Source organism: Lepisma saccharinum, chromosome 14 (genome assembly GCF_977018435.1).
Source record: "Lepisma saccharinum chromosome 14, izLepSacc3.1, whole genome shotgun sequence".
Taxonomy (NCBI): Eukaryota; Metazoa; Arthropoda; class Insecta; order Zygentoma; family Lepismatidae; genus Lepisma; species Lepisma saccharinum.
Genome location: NC_139242.1, coordinates 71,330,781 through 71,351,355, shown reverse-complemented (window position 1 = coordinate 71,351,355; position 20,575 = coordinate 71,330,781). Strand labels below are relative to the sequence as shown.

The following is a 20,575-nucleotide window of genomic DNA, read 5'->3' as shown; positions in this document are numbered from 1 at the left end:
AAATGGAGTTTGTAGCTAACATTATTTTCGCATGCAGTTCTTGCACCCATGTTGATTACTGCAGCTATTGTTCCCCAATCAGAGTGATTTTGTGCAAGTAAAAATCTTTATTACTCTCACATTCAGCTGCCGTACTTGGGTCATTTGAGAGGTAAATGTGTCAACTTTTCTATATACTTAATCCTAAGCATAGGAGCTATCTTTGTATGTAATTGGTAAGCAATGGATGGAAATGCATGAAAAATAATCAGCATGAAAAATTAAGCATTTGTGGTACTAAAGTGGGCCCCCACATCGTTCCTAAAGAGGACCCCTGTGATGTTGTGAAACAAGCACAGAATGTGTTTCTAATCATGGAATTCTGGTACAGGTTCCAAGAGGATAGATATGGTGAAAACAGGGAAGAAACTAAGAATAGGGAATCAAGATAACATGGCCCACAGATATTGAATGAAAGAAAAAGATGGGCTTGAAAAGAGCCAGCAGCAGGATGTATCATGTACCGAAAACCACACTGCAGAGTTTCCTACACTGCTAGAGAACATTCACCCTTCGCCAAAGAAACAGCTATGACAGATCAACCTCTACCTGCTGTTCAGCATCTTCTTAAAACAACAGACGACTGTGCAGCCATTCCAAATTAGCCCTTTCCATATTTCTTCAGTTTCATGAATCAAGAAGAAAGAGGACACAAGGCAAGCAATGTTGCTGATATAATTTCCAACTCTCTACAAGGCTACAATGGAAGAATCTATGGAAAAGTCCAATGACAAACAGAGAGACTCCCTAAGAAACACTCCAAAACAATATCGAGGCCGTGGACATGGTCAGTCAGCACCGAAATGTTCTGCTGTAAAGGGGAATGAAGAGGGGTCTGATTGTGACTCAAACATCTCTGTATACCTTGGACAGTCTTCACTTTGGGACAACACCATCCACAATCGACGATACTGAATGCATATTCTGCAGTGGAAATTTTTCCATTGATGCGGGAGGTGAACTCTGGGTGCAGTGTGTTCTGTACTATTTAATGGCCCATATAGATTGTACAGGGGCTGACAAAGACATTTGGATTTATGATATGCTTTCGATTCTATGAAGTTTTTTTGAACATTCCATTCTTTTCTTTCTTTAAGGTTATATTATTTTAACTTCCTTGTAATACAGTATGCTTAACATCCAGAAGACATTTTATTTTATTCCACACCTTTCAAGGCATTCTCTTTCAGCTTGTTTCACTATAATTAATGCTGTTGCTATTTTTAACTGTGATAAAGTTAAGGGGGCCCACTTTAGGAATGTTTTCTTCCTACTATGTTCAAAATCTCATCTCTTTGAAAAAATAGGATTTTCTCAATGAAGCCTGGGGGCCCACTTTAGGAATTTTTTTTTTCCGATGTTCAAAATCTCATCTCTTTGAAAAAAAATAGGATTTTCACAATAAAGCCATTTTTTCTCGCTATGGAAGAAGAGACTAAATAAGTACATAACGTACTATTTCAGGCTTTAGTACCATTTATTTTGGCTTGATGGTTTCCTTGATATGCTGTAAAAATAAAAAGGGAGCCCACATTTGGTACACTTCCTCTATTATTTATTATGTCATTTTCATCACCGCCATCTCCCTGTGGTATGAACAAAATTTGTGGAATTATGTATTATGCATTGGTTTTGTAGTGATTTTATAAAAAGGTATTGTTTTTGAAAGTCATGACTTGATAGAAGAATGGCAAATGGATGTGTGACATGTTGTTAAATTGTGTTTGTGGTTTGTATCTTCCAGTGGTATTGGAAGTTTGGAGATTGAAGGTTGACAATCCTGGTGTGACGTCGGGGGCATGAGATTTACTGCAGATGGTTTCGGTGGATGCCTTGATCAAGAAGATGTTGAGTTTGGTGCGATAAGTGAGACCAGCATGTTACATGGTACTTGGTCTTTGTTTGCAAGGTGGGTGTGTGTCTGTAGTGTGTGTGGTAAGTGCTTGTGAACCAAAATGAATATTGGGTAGTGTTCCTATTTGCATTTTTCAGCCGGGGGCAAGAGATTTATTTCAGTGAGTTGCAGGGGAAGAAATGTGTCAAGTGCAGCAGACAATATCGAAGAAATGTAGGGATGAAGTTGAAAATACAGCAGCAAGCAGAGTGAGTTGGTGGAATTTCTTTTGTAAGTTGGATTTCTCTGCTCTGACCGTAACATTTTTTGAAACTGTCTCAGACATGCATTTTTAAAATTATAATTCTATGGTCTTGCGATTTTTCATTCACTTTGCACCCTCTCCAGTTAGTACTTTAAAAAATTGGTAACAGTTCGTTAAATCTGATACTTTTCTTCAAATTTACAGGAGAAACTACTTACGGAAATCGGGGTACTACTTTACTATACCGGAGACACCTATCAATGATTTATTTCGCAATTTTTTACATTGCTAACGTACTATTCTGCATTGCAGAACATTTCTTTAGGTGAAATAATGAATTTCTAACGAAAATAATGTATATTTCTTACATTAACGAGTACTTACTGTTGTTCCTTATTTCCCACAAACCATCCACGGGTAGCCCCCAAAACCATTGACGTTAGCCCAAAAATTCACGATAGCCCCACTAACCATCACGGGGAAGAGGTATGCCTACAAGGTTAGGTTAGGCCTGTTAGGTTAGGTTCCATTAGCACTCCTTTCGTTCAATTTAGCATATACGGACAATACGAGAGCATATTGTGCTCTCGTGCAGAAAGCAAATGACGGCAGCAGCAATAGCACGTCGGAAATAGATTTTTGTAGAAAACCACATGCATCCGCATTAAAATGGATCAAAACTACATTCCCGAACATCAACAACGCTACACAAAATGATTTGCGTAAGTACTTTCTCCTGTAAATTTGAAGAAATCCGTCTCCGGTATAGTAAAGTGTTACCGAAATCAGTTTCTGTAGCATTGTCGAAGTTCTTCGAGGTATTTTCTTTCATCTTTCAATCTATTTCAGCCGGAAATTCCTGTTGCTTCAATTTAAGCGAAAACGTAACCACGCCGTTTTTTAACTATGTTTGCCTAACCTAACTGAACCTAATCTAACCTTCTGTGAATGGTCCGTGGGGCTATCCGGGAATGTTTTTTGGGGCTATTCATGGATGGTTATACGTTCCCAAATGGTTTATGCAGGCTATCCGTGAATGGTATGTGGGGCTCGCATCATGACGTGCTTTCCGTAACACTTTGAGAAATGGCTTATTTTAGTGTAAAAAATGTTTCTAATCGTGTGAAAACCTTAATGGCACCTTCAAATATGTTCCGCAATACACAATTGGTAAGTACGAACCATACAAAACACAAAATATCCGATTTTAAAGTGACTCCAATATAACGAACTGATACCAAAAAAATATTTTTTTTCATTCATATTGGAAACAGTTAGGTTAGGAGGGTTACATTTGGTGGCGATAGTAATTTGACATTGTTGTTACATTGGGAGTGTTGTTTTTACTGCTGTTTAGGAATTTTTACAGAAAAAAGGAGTGAAAGTAGCTTAGTCTGAAATAGGAGTTGGTTTCACTCATGCAGGCAATAGTTTGGGATCAAATATCTCCGTTATTTGTGCTTCCTCTGGAACCACCTTTATATTATGTAAAACATCGAAATCTGTTGATTAAAATAAAAATTGGGTAAATATGAGATAACGCCCGGACACCTTTCACTCATTTATTTCCTTAATTTTACCACTGGTACTTATCTATTTTGCCTTGCGGAACATTCTTTAAGGTGAAGTTATGCCTTTTTCCATAAAATACTGTCAACTTTTCATATTACGATTGATTATTTGTCTTACATGTTCCGCTCCTGTAATAGACAATATGGCGTGCACTCGTAATGGATCATCGCACGTTAGGATGCGCCAGCTTGTGTTTTGTCGATTTTCAGTGAGCAAACCTTCATGATGGAAAATTACGTACTATTTCGATTTTTTTTTCATGTTTACCTCCACAAACCATGCATATTAGCCCCAAAAACCATCCACGGGTAGCCCCACAAACCATTGACGTTAGCCCCAAAATCCATCCATGGGTAGCCCCACAAACCATTGACGTTAACCCCAAAAACCATCCACGGCTAGCCCCAGAAACCATTCACACAAGGTTAGGTTAGGCCTGTTAGGTTAGGTTCCATTAGCACTCATTTCACCCCTAAATTCATTGAAAAAAGTAAGTGCGGCAAAAATAGAAATTTTCGTAAAAAGAAGGCACGTTTGGTAACACTGCAGAGATCGCGTGACTTTCAACGTTCTCGCCATCTGCATGCAGACAATGGAAACAACGGCATAATGTGGCAGGAATGCCAATTTCTTACGTAAAAAGTGATTAATTCTTGTTCGGCAGCATTAAACTACGAAGTTTTTACTTTCCGTGAAAGAAAATACCTCCAAGAATGTCCAGAATGCTAAAGAAACTCATTTCAGTAAGTACTTTCTCCTGTAAATTTGAAGACATCCGTCTGGGCGTCATCGCATATTTACCAAAAATTGACATAATTATCGAAGGGGTAAAGTGGGCCAATGGCCCCAATCTGACTCTGTTGCATTGTTAAAAAAGTACAGAATTGTTGCTCCCCCTATACATCAGTTCTGACTGAATTTTTGCTATTTAATCACAGTTTGGTATATAAGTTGTTGCTTTGGCACACCATTAACTCCAGCTCTGTTGTGTACTACACCCTATTCTATTTATGGCTTAAGCGCAGCCAGTGCGAGAGTTGGAAAACAGGAGCAAGTGCTAAACTGAACAGTGCCTTTCCATTATGAATAGGGTAAAATGCCTCCTTATTTGTCTGTAGATTTTTCCAGTTGAAAGTGGCAGTGTTTATGGAAACTTTACATGTTTGTAGTTTTCATATTTTGCCGGTATCGGAAATGGTGAATGTAAAGAACATTATCAGAGCTCAAAGTACTGCAGATTATAAGTTGAATTACGGCCGGCTCCAAACCTATGAATGGAGAAGAAACTGTGTTAAAAATAGCAACCCTATTATGTATGTGCACGTGCGTGTAACGAATTATATTCCAGAGGATTATATAACATATAGTAATTTAACTACTAACTACAACAAACAAATTCAATTTCTACAATCTGTTGTACGTGCGTATTGTGATCGTCGGTCCTACCTGGTCAACTTTTCAAACAAGGTACAACATCATTCAGAAATGACGACCTTTTTTCCTCTATTGAAGTAATTTCTAGATCTATCTATTTTATGTTCATACCTCTGTTTGACTTTCTTTAACTATGTCCTTGTCCTGAGAAAACAACACTCATGAATCCGGATCTGCAGTACAGACGTTTTGTGTACGCATAGATGTGTACGTTTCGTTCACTTTTGTTTCAGCACAGATTATTTCAGTCACACATAAAACAATCAATCACATGCCACATTCGTACTGAACTCGAAACAATAATGACCCATATTATTTGTTATATGTTTCTGATTATATTACAAAGCATATTATATGTAAATAAAATCAACGATAAAAGCCAAATTCCGCTAAATTATGTATATGTTATTTATTTATTTGCAGAAAATCCTTACTCTGTTCGCAGTCTCTCAGCAGTGGATAATTAGTATCGTCGGAATAGTAGTCATATGAGAGGACGAAAGACAAATTTCCCATTACTGAAAAAATAACCGTTCATTGTATCCTGTTTGCAAGAAAACTAACCAGTAATTATTGAACACAGAGAATAAAAAATCACATATAATTAAATAGTTGTGGATAATACTTTAATCCTCGTATCATTTTTTATAATTATGTATTTCCTTCTCAAGTGCTTTGCGCACGTCATGGGACCATAATTCATTCTTTTCCTTAGAGAAAAACTAGTCTTACACCCTCACCTTCACTGAGCGTGAGAAACTTGAATGAAGTGAATACCTTTTGAGTGCAAGTTGAGGATGAAAATAGAATTCTTCGAGGGAAGAAAAACATGGCATCAAGATCACGATACGGTAATAAATTCAATTATTGATATCATTGTTTTTAAGAAACCAGCAAATCCTCAGTGAGATAAGATTCATTGCTTGTTTTTCTAGGTACTTTGCAGACCGGTATACTGCTATACGACCTACTTTTCATTTTCCTTCATTTAGGTGTATTCCTTTCCCATTGAAGATCCATAAGTTTAATTTCGGAACGCATAAGTTTCATTACATTTTTAGAACGAAGTTTACAAGTGGACAGATGGGGTGAAACTTGGGTGTCCGAAGTAACTTTGAGTGTGTTGATTTAACGTGAATTAAGTGTTCAGTCTCATTGTGATAGCGTAAAAGTTTTTAAACGCCTGATGACTCGATAATGTGAACTAAAACATTATTAAAACAGTGTTCATCTGGTTGCGTGGCTGTAGTTAGATACAAACAAAATAGGACATGTTCAACACGTAAATAACCATGACATGTACAAATTAAATTACCAGTTTCATGGATCGGAGAGACATTAAAATGGGATATTTTGTGTTTCGCATGGTTCGTACTTACCAATTGTGTATTGTGGAACATAGTTCAAGGTGCCATTATGCTTTTTACACGAAAAAAAACAACACAATTTTTCACATAGAGAGTAATTTCTTTGACTCCTTTTTTCGCTTCCGTAACACAGAATATGGCGGGCAAATCTTGACTACCGTAGTGGGTATGCAGTGTTTCCATTCACGGATAGCCCAACGAACCATTTCCGATAAGGTTAGGTTACTTTAGGCAACCATAGTAAAAAAAAGGGGGGGGGGGTAGGTTTGAAACACTGACAGGGGCTTACATCATCAAACGTACGGAGCATCCAGTTGTCGTAGGGCAAGCAAATGAAAGCAATGGCAATTGTGCGTCGGTGAGATATTTCTCTTCAAAAATACAGGATTTCCCAGTTAAATATATTCCATGATGAAAGAAAATACCTCGACAAACGTTGTAAACCTTGGAGAAACTCATTTCCGTAAGTAGTTTCTTGTGTAAAATTGAAGGAATGTGTCTCCGATGTATGAAACTGTTACCTAATTGTGTATTGCGGAACAAAGTTCAAGGTGCCATTATGCTTTTTATACGAAAACAAACACACTTTTTCACATAGAGAGTATTTTTTGTTATTCCTTTCTTCGCTTCTGTAACACAGAATATAGCTGACACAGCTTGACTAACGTCGTGGTTATGCAGTGTTTCCAACCATCTTCACCGAAAAATACCTACTATCGTGTTCGTCACATGTGCAAATTGTACATTATACACGGGTAGCTGACGGATAGCCCCACGAACCATTTCCAATAAGGTTAGGTTAGGCAAGCATAGTTAAAAAAAAGGGGGAGTTGGAAACACTGACAGGGGTTGCGTCATCAAACGTATGCAGCATCCGGTTCACGTAGCGAAAGCAATGGCACTTGTGCGTCGGTGAGATATTTCTCTTGAAAAATACATGATTTCCCGGTCAAATAGATTCCACAATGAAAGAAAATACCTTGACGAATGTTGGAAACCTTAGAGAAACTGATTTCCGTAAGTAGTTTCTTCTGTAAAATGAAGAAATGTGTCTCCGATGCGTGAAACTGTTACCCAAATTAATAGAGGAAGATTGTTTTTAATTCGTGCTATCTCTATTTTTCTTATTTACCCTTTGTAGTCAGATCGCCATGTTGAAGATAAATGATGATTGGTTGAAACTGAAGGACAAAGATGTTTGCAGAATTTGCAAAGTACAGAAATACTAGGCAAGCAAACTTAACTGGCCTAACTGATTCTAAATATAAAAATATTAAGAACACTAATTCTAAACATCTGGTTATTTGTGATAGGCCGGGACTAAAATCCGGAGCCGTCATTAATGAGACTGTAAGTTGGCTACTCAATAGTCCCATCTACTTTGCTGCACTTTTTTACACTAGTGCAGGTATGAAACCTGGTGTCAGGCTGGTGCAAGGAAATGACGTTCAACCAAGTATAGCGATGTTCAAGTTCAGAAGATTCAACAAATTCCTGTCTGCTGCTTCAAACATTCCGTTGATTAATTAACATGCACCACGTGACCATACACCACTACAGAACATATTGCAAATGGTATAGACACCAAGTCAAGGAAGTAGATGAGTCTGTGTTCCACTGCATGACCAAAGAGATGTGCGAGTACAAGGAGAGTCAAAAAGTGTAGCAAACTAGACAGGACTAATGTGTTCCTTCACAAAGGCAGTACTTATTTTTTGTAGAAACAATAACCTAGCGGTTTACTCTTGTAATTACAAGGGATGTTTGCAAAATGACAGAACTTTTACATTCTCATGTTTCTTCCATTATTGGATCACACCCTGAAATGGCATGCATCTTTTGTATCGGATTTTCCTTTACCTCAACCATAATTTGAACATAACCCATCAAGTTGTTTTTTTCCAGTCAGAGAAAGATGAAAAAGTTGGCTGGGGCATGCTCAGAGAGTGGGATGGTCATCTTGTTTTTTAGTCGGATATTTTTTTGGTCAGAAGTTGTACAAGAGCCTGAGCGTTGTTATGGTAAAACATCAAGCTCCAGAACTCAGGGCTGAAATGCACAGCATTGCCCACATGACATGAAAGTTCTAAGAGAAGGAGTTGTTTTTTTTTAGTCTGCTCATGTGGAATGGATGTATAGTACATGGCAGTTTACCAGCAGTAATTAAAAGAAGACAGTCCACATAACATCCCTTGATTGTTGACCAACTCACACAAGTTGAAGCTTTTTCTTTGTGTGTTTTTTTTTAGGGGGGGGCATGCAGACCCTTTTCCCATCCACCTGTGAGGAGTGCATTTGGTTTCATATGCCTGCTTTCGCATTGTATAATTCTTTTTGCTGAGTTTGAAGCAAACTTTCACATGGTTTATTTCCTTTGTTTTATTTGCACATTTTTATATATATTTTTTCTTAAATAGGACTCAGCCCAGGAAACCTTCGTCCACCATCATCAGCGAGTACTTTCAATTCCAAAGTCCCAGGAAGCATAACTCTGAGAACAGGTAATCACTGCAGATTTATTTCCCTTTGATAACATCTAATTGGTAAATATTTACTTACATGTACCATTTCAGTGCACAGTTTCACTGAATCTGTTTTCTGCGATGACAAATGAATTGTATTACTTGAAGTGTGCATGTTAGATTGCTGCATTGAGGACTTTTTGCACGAGCGTCTAATAGTTCGCACAGATGACGCTAGATAGCACACGAGTGAAGAACACTCATACTGGCTAAATGATCGGTGTACATTCGAACCCCAACAATTCACGTATAACCGTAATTTGTCTGTGCTAGTGGGCCCTCAAAGTGAAAGACACAGTGTAATTGAAACTTAGGTAAACATAGTTATCTCTATCTTAAAATGTAGTTTAGTCTATCATACCAATGCATAGCGATATATGAAAATGAAAAGGGTATGACTGAAGATGACCAGACCCCTCTCCAATTTTCTTCATATTTGGCCTACTTAATAATTGAGGCCTGCTAATGACGAATCTGAAGTTAAAGTTTGTGGGAAAAAAATCCCATCCTGATCCTGACTTTGCAAAATGACTTCCCAACTTTTTGGGATCCCAAGCAGTCAGGAAATACCAAATGGTCATTTTAAAAAGTCGTTAATTCTCGATGTTTTCTGCACTGCAAGTGTCTGGAACTTATCGGAAATTGTAAGTTTATTTTTCCAGAAATGCAAAAACAATCACTTAAGGTGGAAATGACTTGTAGAATTTGAGTTTTGCAGAGCTTCGGGAAATTTCGAAAATTTGCCATCCCGAAAATTTTCCGACTTGTCAGGAAATTGCAAATTTTTCCAGTCCCAAATGTCGGGATTTAAAAAATTTCCCATACCGATCCCATCCCGACAAAAAAAAATCTGTCCCTCACACCCCTAGCTGAAACTACCAGGATGCATTTTTTAACATATATTTCCATGATTATTGTCACATTTAAATGATACAGGGTGGCCAAAGAAAGGTAACGAAACACATAAGGAACGGTTCTAAATTTCGGTTATTTTTTTTGGGCCACCCTGTATTTGATTCTATATGCTCGAGTGTGGGAGACTCGAATGAGTATGATCGAGCGAACGTGGTCCCGTGCGGTAGTCTAGTGGATGTGTATGTACCAACAAGTAGCATCACAATTACATTAAGTTTTGTTTTTGCAATCTTCTAGGTACTGGTTGCATAAGGGATGGTTCCAGAACAAGATTGTCCAGGTTGTCTGCACCAACACAAGCAAGAACTGCATTCAAATCCGAGGTAAGAATAAAGTTTGTAAAGGGTTTTTAGATAATGCATATATGAAGGAGTCATAAAATACATCTCAAAGCAGAGCCATTGTGTTTATCTATCAGGAGTTCATGTGCTGATTGCTTTGTAATGTATACAGTTGTATATTTAAACTTGTTCCTGCACAGAGATAATTTCTGTGGTGAGAGGCTGAAATAGAGAATGTGTCTGCTTGTACCCTTGAATTTTTGGAAAGTTCTCCTTGAGAACCGGAAAGTATATTTTAATTTTATCATAGTCCTGCAGTGGACACCATGTATCTGCAATATCAAAGAGAAATATGAGGCATTTTGTATCTGTAATCATGTTCAAGATCTTTGTTATGGAAATGTTAAATGTGTAGTGTATAGGATGTCACATTTCTCCAAGATTTAATTATTTTTCTCACCCGTAGGAAGAACTTCACGATGACATTTTGGAATTAAAAAGGCAACTTGTCAGCATGAAGGAAGAGAATCAAAATTTGAAAGTAAAAATTCGGAAGATGGAAGAGGAGTCGGTGAAAAAAGATAGGCAGATAGAACAGTTAATGGACCCCAAAAAGGTAGGAAAGAACTAAAAAAGAAGAAAAGACTGAAGTAATAGTGGAAGTATTTCAATTAACATTAGTAGAGACTTCAGAAGCATATCTGTTTATTTTTGTAGTTAGTGATACTAAAGTTTATGTATTACTAACCGTAGAAGTTAGTTATAAATTTACTCGACCCATAGAAGTTAGTTATAAATTTACTTGACCATTTTTAACACTTGAAACATTAAGTAATATTTTTCTGCATGTTTTTCTTGTAGATGCCAAATATAATTTTATGAATAAAACACTACAAAGTTACAAGGATGTATAAAAGTAAGAGGACTAATAGTGTTATTTTAAGATTATTGGCTCTAGCTAATTGAATTTTAATTACAACCTTTCAAAATGGTATTCTGAAGTGATTCACTGATTCCAACAATGATGCACTTTTTAAAAACAATCATGAAGCCCTTCTTTGACAGAAGAAACATCATTGTTCAGCTCACTATCTGATTGAAAATGGTATCCATGTATAGAACCACAGACAAAAAGACCTGTGCAGAACTGCATGCCCTGTGCATATTACTCACTCGTGGAGGGGCAGAGTGGATCATGCTTCCTTTTGGCCAGAGTTGAACAGATGGATGGGTGAAGTTCTTTTGTTTTATTGTCATTCTGTAGCTATTTTTTCACATATTGAAACCTGGGGAGGTGACAGGGTGCAAGATCCAGCAAATGAGGTTGGTGTGCCGTCACTTCAATACCTAACTCGTTGATAGTTACTTGTACCATACATGCTTGGTGAGCTGGAGTGTTATCCTGTTGCAGAATCCATCTGCTGTGAGCAAGACGTGGTCTCTTCTGTGGTCAAAATCATTGTAGATTGTGTCTTGAGCTGATCCATATGGGTTGTGCATTATGTCTGGAGTATTTGCTGTTAATAAAGGACATTGTTCCAAAGTGCATGCATCGTGTTTACATTCACCTCAGTTTTTGAAGTGGGCTGTCCTCTAGGACATGGGGTGGCAACAAGACTATCTTCACCCTCCTTTGTACCACTCAAAAGATGTTTTTGATAAAATTTGTTCCTTCTAAGTTTCCTGTATCATTTGCAGAGTTTCAGTAGCCGATTTTTTTCAAAGACAACAAAAAGCTGCTGTAGCTTCAAATCCATGTTGGATACTGCAAGGAAAAGTAATTAAATCACAGGCATTTCATTCTAAGGTGCATGGAAAAGTATGCACAAAACAGAAAATCTTATTTCGGGACAGAAAATGGCCTTGCAAGGGGGTCATTATGGTTGAGTAGTGTGCATCTGCACAGTAGCTCATACAACATGTCCATTTCCATGTCAAGTTACACTGTAGAAAGACAAACAAAGAATATATTACATTTTCTGAGCTATTGAAACATTCATCATACAGTCAGGCTTGGCACATCAGACTTTCACTTGTTTGGACATTTGAAAGAACATTTGCTTGGTCAGAGGTTTTCATATGAGAATGAGTGATCTAATGGAGACAGTGCAGAGTTGGTAAAAGGCCACACCAGAAAGCTTTTTTCTAGAAGGCATGCACTACCTTGTGGACAGGTAGACCAAATGTGTTGCGAAACAGGGGAACTGTGTCAAAGCATTAGACACAATTCCTGCAAGTACTGTTGTACAAAAGTGAATAAAATTCCTTATTTAATTACTTTCCCTTGATAAAAATGTTTAAAAGGGGGGAGGTTAACAAGAATAATAAAATAGGATTTCATGTCACGCTGGGCTTAATCCACGCTGCTCAGTTGACACGTGATTTTGAGTTGGAAATGACGTTGGTTGGGGAATGGGAGGGGAGCTCTGTTGGAGGGGAAGGGAATCAAGGAACTTCTTGCATTCTGCAAGAAAGCAAACCGGACACTACACGGGTGCACGAGGAGAGAGTGCTTTTTAACATTTTAAGTTTCAGGTTTTTAAAGTTTGGCTTTTAACACGTAATGGGGTTTTATGATGAAAGAATTTGGCATGAAAGTTTTATCAAAACATTGGCAAGTTTTTAGCAACCTTTTTTACCATAGTGAAACCTATCTCCTTACTCCTTGTTTTACACCAAGTTGACACGGCAAAATGCGATAGCGCTAGCCAAGGAATGCCTAAAGAAGGGAGCAGTCAACTCCCGAAATGTTTTATAAACAATACATACTCACAAATCGTAAGTATACTGTTTTTGGTATTTTATTAAATACGTAAATAGAAACATATCCTAAATTAATGGCTCCCTGTCACCAACTAAATAGCTCCATAACAGTGGCTCTTATCTCATGTCATTCAAAACCTGCTTTTTTATGACAACACCTGACAGACAAACACAGTGTATTTAAGCAGAATAAAATCAGTCCTCTTATTTATATAACAACCCTCGTACTTATTGCTATACTGGTAGATTTTAATATTCAAAAGAAGATTATGTAAGTGGTGGAGGCAAAATTTAAATATGGTTGCTAATGTATATAGTGAAATGAATATTGAGAATTTTTTACTTCGTAAAAATTAGTAAGAGAATATTGAAAAGTAGTGTCATAGTTTAGTCTTTGTCCTTTTTATGCTCTAGTAGTGTAAGAGATATGTATACCTATTTTTTGTTTGTTAATCATATTCTATGTGCACGGATGTTGTATTACTTACACACAGGAGTTCAAGGTCGTCATGCTTGAAATCTGTTCAAATCTTATTTTATGTACAGGCAGGAGAGATGTGGCCTTGTTATGCAATTATTAAAACATTAAAAAATTCCTATAATTTTATAGTCCTTCTTGTCAGACAAGCCAGCTAATGGCAAAGATCCAGAGGCAGTATACAATTGTTTCTCTATTTTTTTTCTTTTTGTTGTTGTTTTAAGTACACTTTATGCTAATTGGTTCTGGACTTAACCTAGGTACAGTATAAAGTGGGATCTGAACCACTATGAAATGTGCCTCCACCGGGTATGGAACCCGGGACCCCTTGTTTACAAGGTATCATCATCGTGGAGGCACATAGTCGTTCGGATCCCTCTGTAAACTGAGTGTCCAGTCCCAATTAGTATTTCTCTACACGAAGTAGACTTCAAACTTTAATTCAATCAATAACTCAGAATGGTTCGTAAGTTGTAGAAGTTTCATTGTGTCCTTAAAACTGCAAGTTTTTCCTAACTGTACAGTATTCACAACATTGGCACTGATGCTGTAAACTCCAGTTATGGGAACTATTTGGAGTTTGAACTACTTCCACCACAAAAAAAGAGCATGCAGACATTGAACGTATCCGACCAGTTATGTAGAAATACAGAAGTTTGATTATTTCTTTAATTGTAGGTAGCATATACTAACACTACTGTTGTCTTTTGTTGTTTAGAATGATGAGATTAGAAGATTGTTGTCTGATAAGGGATCAGCTGTAGTGACTAACTTGAAACAAAGGAATTTCAGATTAGAAAAGGCTCTGAAGGAGAAAGAGGGTGAACTGAAAAGCCTTCAGGGTGATATTAGAGCTACAAGAGTGCTTGAGTATAAATTGCAAGCTGAAACTTATTTCCAAGAGGTAAACTAATTAGAAACTGCACTTATATCTGATCAAACTACGCTCGCACTCTGCACTATTGGTTAGAGCTTTCTGCACTTGTAGAAAACGTCTGTCACACTGCAAACAGTTCTCCATTTGAAGTTACCTAGAAGGAAATCCGGATGAGATGGTAAATGAAAAGTAAAAGAAGAAATGAGAATGCTTATTATTTAATTGTTAATGTAAAAGGTGCACACTTTTCTTGTATGTACATATTGCTTTCATTGTAAAATTATTCCTGTTTTAGTTTACGGTTGTTACAAGTATTTAAACATAATTTTTTTCATGTAACATTTTGGGAAAAAACACACTATTCTTTCATCAGAAATTTATTTTTAGTTTGATTAATGTTACAGTTATTTAACAGCTTGATTAATGCTTACTTCACAGTTGTTAGGTTCCAAAAACTTAACATTATTAACAAGGTTCATTGTATAACTTGCTTTTTTTTGTTTTTGTTAAATTTATCCCATTGTAACTGTAACATTAATCAATCTAAAAATAAATATCTGATGATGGGAGCATTTGATCTCCAGAAATGTTACACCAAAAATTGTGTTTAAATGGTTCAAAGATGGTAAACAACATGGAATAGTATCCCTGTATATTGCAACGTGCTATTAAGGCATATAGGATGGGTGTGGAGGTGGTGTAATCAGCACCAGCAACCGTTACCTCCCAGGTACCCACTTCAGAGCTGCTCGATGCAGAGATATTGCTGGGAGAAGTCCCTGACAATTGAACTCAGGTCTTCCACTTGACAGACATCTTACTGGCTGAACCATCAAGCCTCTTTTCTGAGAATGTACCCCCCCCCCTTTTTTAAAAAAAATCACATCAGAATGTGGGCTCATGTTCACTACTATATCAGGTACTCACAGACCACAAACAGAGTACATGTTCGATGTGTAACAGGTCCTCAGTCTTTTTATTGGTATGAAATGGAGTGTGTTCCAAAAAATTCTAGATATGAAGTGGTGCTTATTTTTATTCGTTACGACACAATGAAACCTGATTGGAAGTATCCTTGAACCTGTGTACATTTTAACATACCTCTTCCCTCCTAAAAAAGAGACAAGAATATTATTTCCAGATTGAAAGATCATTCAGCAGAAACTATGAAAAGTCTGATGTTTCACATTAGGAATGGCTCTTCATGCAAAAGAATTTGGAGCTTTCCTAGTTGTGGTGCAAGTTCTATTTCTTCTTGTACTACTGATTTATCATCCTATCCGGCTTTCCATTCTTATGTGTATGATGCTTTCGTATGTCACTGTATTGCCAGCACGCTTGCTTTGCTCACGGTTGATAAGAAAGTGTCATTTGAGCTTGAAAGTAGACTGTGTTACTTATTTTGCCTGCAATGCTGTGATTTATTTCATTGGATGTGTTGTAATTTTGTTGGTGTGCAGGAAGGAAGGAGATGTTACTGTGCAAAAATAACTGTTTTATCAATATAAGAACTGATGTTTATGTGGGCATTACTGTATCAAGTCAGTCTGGTTTCTGTCATAATTGTACATCTGCTAAACAGTTTGCAAATGCTTTTTATTGTGAATTCAAATTTTAACTATGCTTATAAGCACATTTTTTTGGATGTTTTTGTTGCAGAAACTTGGAATATTTATTGATTTCAGATAATTTGTATTGCACGTGTTAATATTTTGGTTACTTTTGTCTCTTTCCTGCCTCCCTAGTTTAATTGTATGGATGAGATATATGAGAGAAAACTACAAAGAATGCTTGATTTTGGATTCAACCCAGAATCTTTGAGTTTGCAGCGTCAGTCAATATCAATACTGTACACACCATCTAATGCAAAGCAGCATGATATTAAAAAAAGGACACTGAAACTAATTCCAAGCTCTTGACTTGCTCCTGATGACTCCAGGAAGGAATCAAGAAGCTTGGGAGGAATTTTATTGCCTTTTTTATCATCCTGCTTTTGTGCTTGTACAAAGTTATGTTACCAGGATATGGTGAGATTTTTTATCATCATCATCACAAGCAATTCAGGTATTAGCTTTTTGAAACCCTGGCTAACTAAAATATTTTAAGACATGCAGTAATGCATAGGTCAAGGGTTATTTTTAATAAATTCAGATTGCACTACTTGTATTCTTATTTATCGTGTTGTGGTCAACTTCCATGGTGGAGTTTTTAGCACATCATGCTATGGTGCCAGGAGTCCCAGGTTCGAATCTTGACCTGGGCATAGTTATTTTTTGTGAGCGTCCCCTCATCAATTTCATCAAATAAACCAAATCAATCAATCAATCAGTCATTTATTGTGTTCTAAAAGCAACAAAAGCATTAAATAATTGATTTATGTGTTTAGTATATGCCAGTTTTGACATTTTGCTATTGCATCACATTTTGGCAACTTTTTTTTTTCATCTGATGCCTAAGTATCATGCTTTAGTCTCCAAGTGGTGCCTAAAGTTCAAAGTGGATAAGCATTAATTGATAACTCTCTTATCAGGTGCTGCGACTGAAGTCTCAGCTTGTTAAAGCCCGAGAAGAATCTAAGATCTCTATGTTGAGTGTAGACACACCAAATAGGCTTCGGCCAAACAAACGTGTGAAATCTGTGATAAGCCCTACGAAAGATCTCAGCCACACAGTGGAGATGCTGATGAAGGAGAACAGGGACTTGAAGAGTGAAAATGCTACCCTCAAAGATGAAAGAGACATGATTCAAAATGTGGATGATCCTGTTAAAGGTAGGCATTACCCCTTCAACTTAATACATTATCTGTCTACTCATACCAGGATGTATTTTTCCAGGTTTCTGTAAATTATAAGGTCATATTATATATTTTGATATTCCCAGTCTTTTAGACATTTTCTTCTATTTTGTATTTTCTTACATTTATTTCTAGTTTCATTATATTTGTATCGTATTTTATTTTTAATATTTTGCTTAATCACAACCACAAATTATTATTTTTGGGCAATTTTTCAGTTCTTATACATATATATTTCATCACATCAGATGGAATGTGTAATGGTTACAAAATAATTGTAGTGTGTCGATGAAGCAAGTGTACAACTTCCGTAATTATTTTAAAAAGTGATTTACTTACCAATTTATAAAAGGTGGTGTTGAAAGTAGTCATTCTCAATGCACACATTTTTTATACATCTTGGTTAAAATCCTCACTAACATAAGCTTCGCGAGGGGGTCTAGAAACTTGTTTTTACAGAGGTCCTGAAAGTAGATATGAGACTGTGAAGTGATATGGTGCTTGTTAGGTATTGTGTTTTTCCAGTGTATTCAACTGCAGTGTGTGTTATGGTTCGAGAATATTTTTCCTACGGCACAGCGTGTATTTATTTATGATTCATATATGTCAACCCATCTGCATACCTAATCGTCGAATCGACGGGTTCCCTATTTTCGTCACGTATTTTCTTTTTCTGTCAATGGATGGCAGAGGTTGTATGATCTTTCGAATCTATGACGTGTATGTTTGTGCTGCTAAGTTTTTCATACCATTTCAAGCGTGTTTGGTTCAGTAATTTCTCATGTAAACAAACCTTCATTTGTTACGTCTTGCAAACATGTTGCTTAAGAATGTTGTAGAAGATTCCGCGATTGAAAAGTTGCTTTTCGATAGCGATGAAGAGGAAAATGTGGATTTTGGAAGTGGAGATGAACACGGGGATTCATTTTGTGTTAGTGAAATTGAAGAATGTAGTGAAAGTGAGGAAGAGGTAGCTGTGGCAGGAAAAAAATAAAAGGTTGAGGAATTGAAATGGACAGATGTGTGTGATCAAAATTATTAGGTGAGTTTCTATTTATGTTTCAAGTAAGCTGCATATGTGCATTATTATTATTGTACTTCCACTTCAATATATAAAATTTTCACATAAATTGCTTGGATAGTTTTCACAATATTTGACATCTTGTCTTGCTGTGCAACCATCACGGGAGATAGCCAAATTTAAATGGTATTTCATGGCAAAAAAATTGGCATTTAAATGGTATGCGGATGGGTTAACTCAATCGGCATGTGAAGTTCAAAGGTGATTTGAAAGAAGATTCCCTGGGTGTAAAAGTTCTATGTCATCAAACAATCCACTGTCTATACTAAATTTCAGGAGACGGGAAATGTTCAACCTAAGCATAGGGTTGTCATAGAAGCACAGGATGACATTGGTCATGGATTGGAACAGTCTCCTGCTAAATGTCTTTGGTGTCTTTCACAACAAACCAGCATTTCTTATGGCTCTGTACGAAAAGGTGTGAAACTGTTAAAGCTGTATAAAATTACTGTATGTAATTGCTCTGTACTTCAGAAGGCCTGGTACAATTTGTTCCGCAACACTCCACCCTTACCGGGCTGCTTCTGGCAGGAAGAACCCAAATAAACAACTAAATAGCTCGTTAGTCCTGGGTTCCCATCCCGTTCCTCATCAGAGTGCTCGGAACCAAAGAATCAATCACAGGCAAGAACTTACTGAATTAATGTTGCAGGGTGATTGCTGAAAACTCGCAGAAATGGGCTTTATACATTTATTTACAATTCAACAGAACAAGGCTCGTATTCTTCCAATAATTCTCTAATTTACATTATTTACATTCCTCTAACTTGAGCCCCACGGCAGAACTGCCAAGTGGAAGCTAAGCATCGACAGAACTGCCTCGGGATGCTTTTTCTCAAGGAGGCCACTGGAGCCCGAAGATCGCTCTCCCTTCTGCTATCCAGTTCATAAACACACTCACTCTGTCAGAGGCCATATTTATACTTCCTCTCGCGTCGCATGGGGGAGGGCTGAAAGTTCAAACCTTATTGGCTCTTTTAAACTACACAGAACCATGGAAGAACCCAAGCATACAAAATCATACACAATCACAAAAAGGAAACAAAAAAATAAATACTGTTTGTAACAAATTCCAGCCATTATGTGGTCTGTCATCTGTTGAAAAACCTTGGCAGCATCACGTGTGCTTCCATCCACTTAAAGGAATGTTGGAAATACTGCATACTCGTTATCTACAAGCCAGAGCTCTGCATTCTCTTTGTTAGGGAAATTTGAATACTTGGTTACCACATTCACAACAGAGGTTAGGGGAAGGTAATGGACACAAAGAGGGGGTGGTAAGAGGAATACCTTCTAAGAATTTTGATGTTATTTGCTTGTCCTTAGAACTGCATGGTCAGTCACCACATTTGGCGGCGACAGCCTGCAGAGCATATACCACTTATTGGCAGGTACTATCAGGACAAACCTTCTGTTTCTATATCAAGGTTTCCTCGTTAAAGAAGTTAACCACTGCATGAATTCATTTCATATTATTTCTACTTGGAATGGACCAATATGAAATTTACCGATACCAGATACCATTATTCTACTGATCCGATATAGAATTCCAAATGGCCCTTGAAGAACATGAATGCTTCATTGTATGTTACCAGATGACTGTTACAAAAGAAGCTGAATTTTTTTAAAAAATAGGGAGTGGAGAGTATTTGTTTATAATCATAAAAATTATAGCAAAATATTACACTAAATTATATATTTATAGGTATGTCGGATTGGTAAAATTATTGGTAATTTTACAGATACACCAATATGCTTATATCGGCTGATACCGATAGATTTCCCTATTAATCTGTCCTGTCCCTAATTTCTACTCATATTCATCCCTTTTTTTCTTTTTTAGATATTTAAAGTTATTTTTAGTTATGTAAAGAACCAGAGTGAATTCCCATATAATGTCTTTCATTAAGAATACCGTGTGCCCCGTGAGTTTTATGCATTATAGAATCTATGTTGCTTTTTTCGTTTACAGTAGACTTGCGATTATCCGAGCTAATTGGGACCGAGACTACCTCTGATGCGGAAAAACACTGATAATACGGAGATAATGTGCTAATAGGTCGTAAATGACGAAACAACACTTAAAACTGTATAGTAATTATTTGTTACTAGTACAACATAAATGACAAGATTACTTTTTCAAAAAGTCTTTCATGGTTTTTTGGACTAACGTATTTACTCTCTTCGATGTTGCGATGTAACGCGAATGCTGTAGGGAGAGTAGATCAAGCGGCGTAGACTCAATGTTTTTCAACCACTTCCTCAGTTAATCACGAGTCTACTGTACTTCAAAAGCCCTTTTTTTATGTTTGAAGTGAGAATTCACTGGACTCCAACCTACTACCTACTTCT

At 37.0% G+C, this 20,575-nt stretch overlaps 2 protein-coding genes across 2 annotated transcripts in view; one reads left to right on the top strand and one right to left on the bottom strand.

The window, feature by feature from the left end:
• Prp31 (pre-mRNA processing factor 31) overlaps positions 1–5,374 on the bottom strand; it is a 40,119-nt gene extending 34,745 nt beyond the window's left edge. Inside the window, exon 1 of the mRNA XM_083135060.1 lies at positions 5,256–5,374. The gene's annotated coding sequence lies outside the window, so the exon portion shown is untranslated. The remainder of the gene's footprint in view (positions 1–5,255) is intronic.
• A 510-nt stretch (positions 5,375–5,884) lies between these two features.
• LOC145998404 (IQ domain-containing protein E-like) lies at positions 5,885–20,257 on the top strand. Its single transcript, XM_083134810.1, has 7 exons — positions 5,885–5,995; positions 8,929–9,012; positions 10,186–10,271; positions 10,696–10,845; positions 14,189–14,374; positions 16,878–17,118; positions 20,196–20,257. Exons 1-7 carry the CDS (start codon positions 5,974–5,976, stop codon positions 20,255–20,257), a joined length of 831 nt encoding a protein of 276 aa, XP_082990936.1. The 5' UTR covers positions 5,885–5,973.
• Positions 20,258–20,575: the final 318 nt, after the last annotated feature.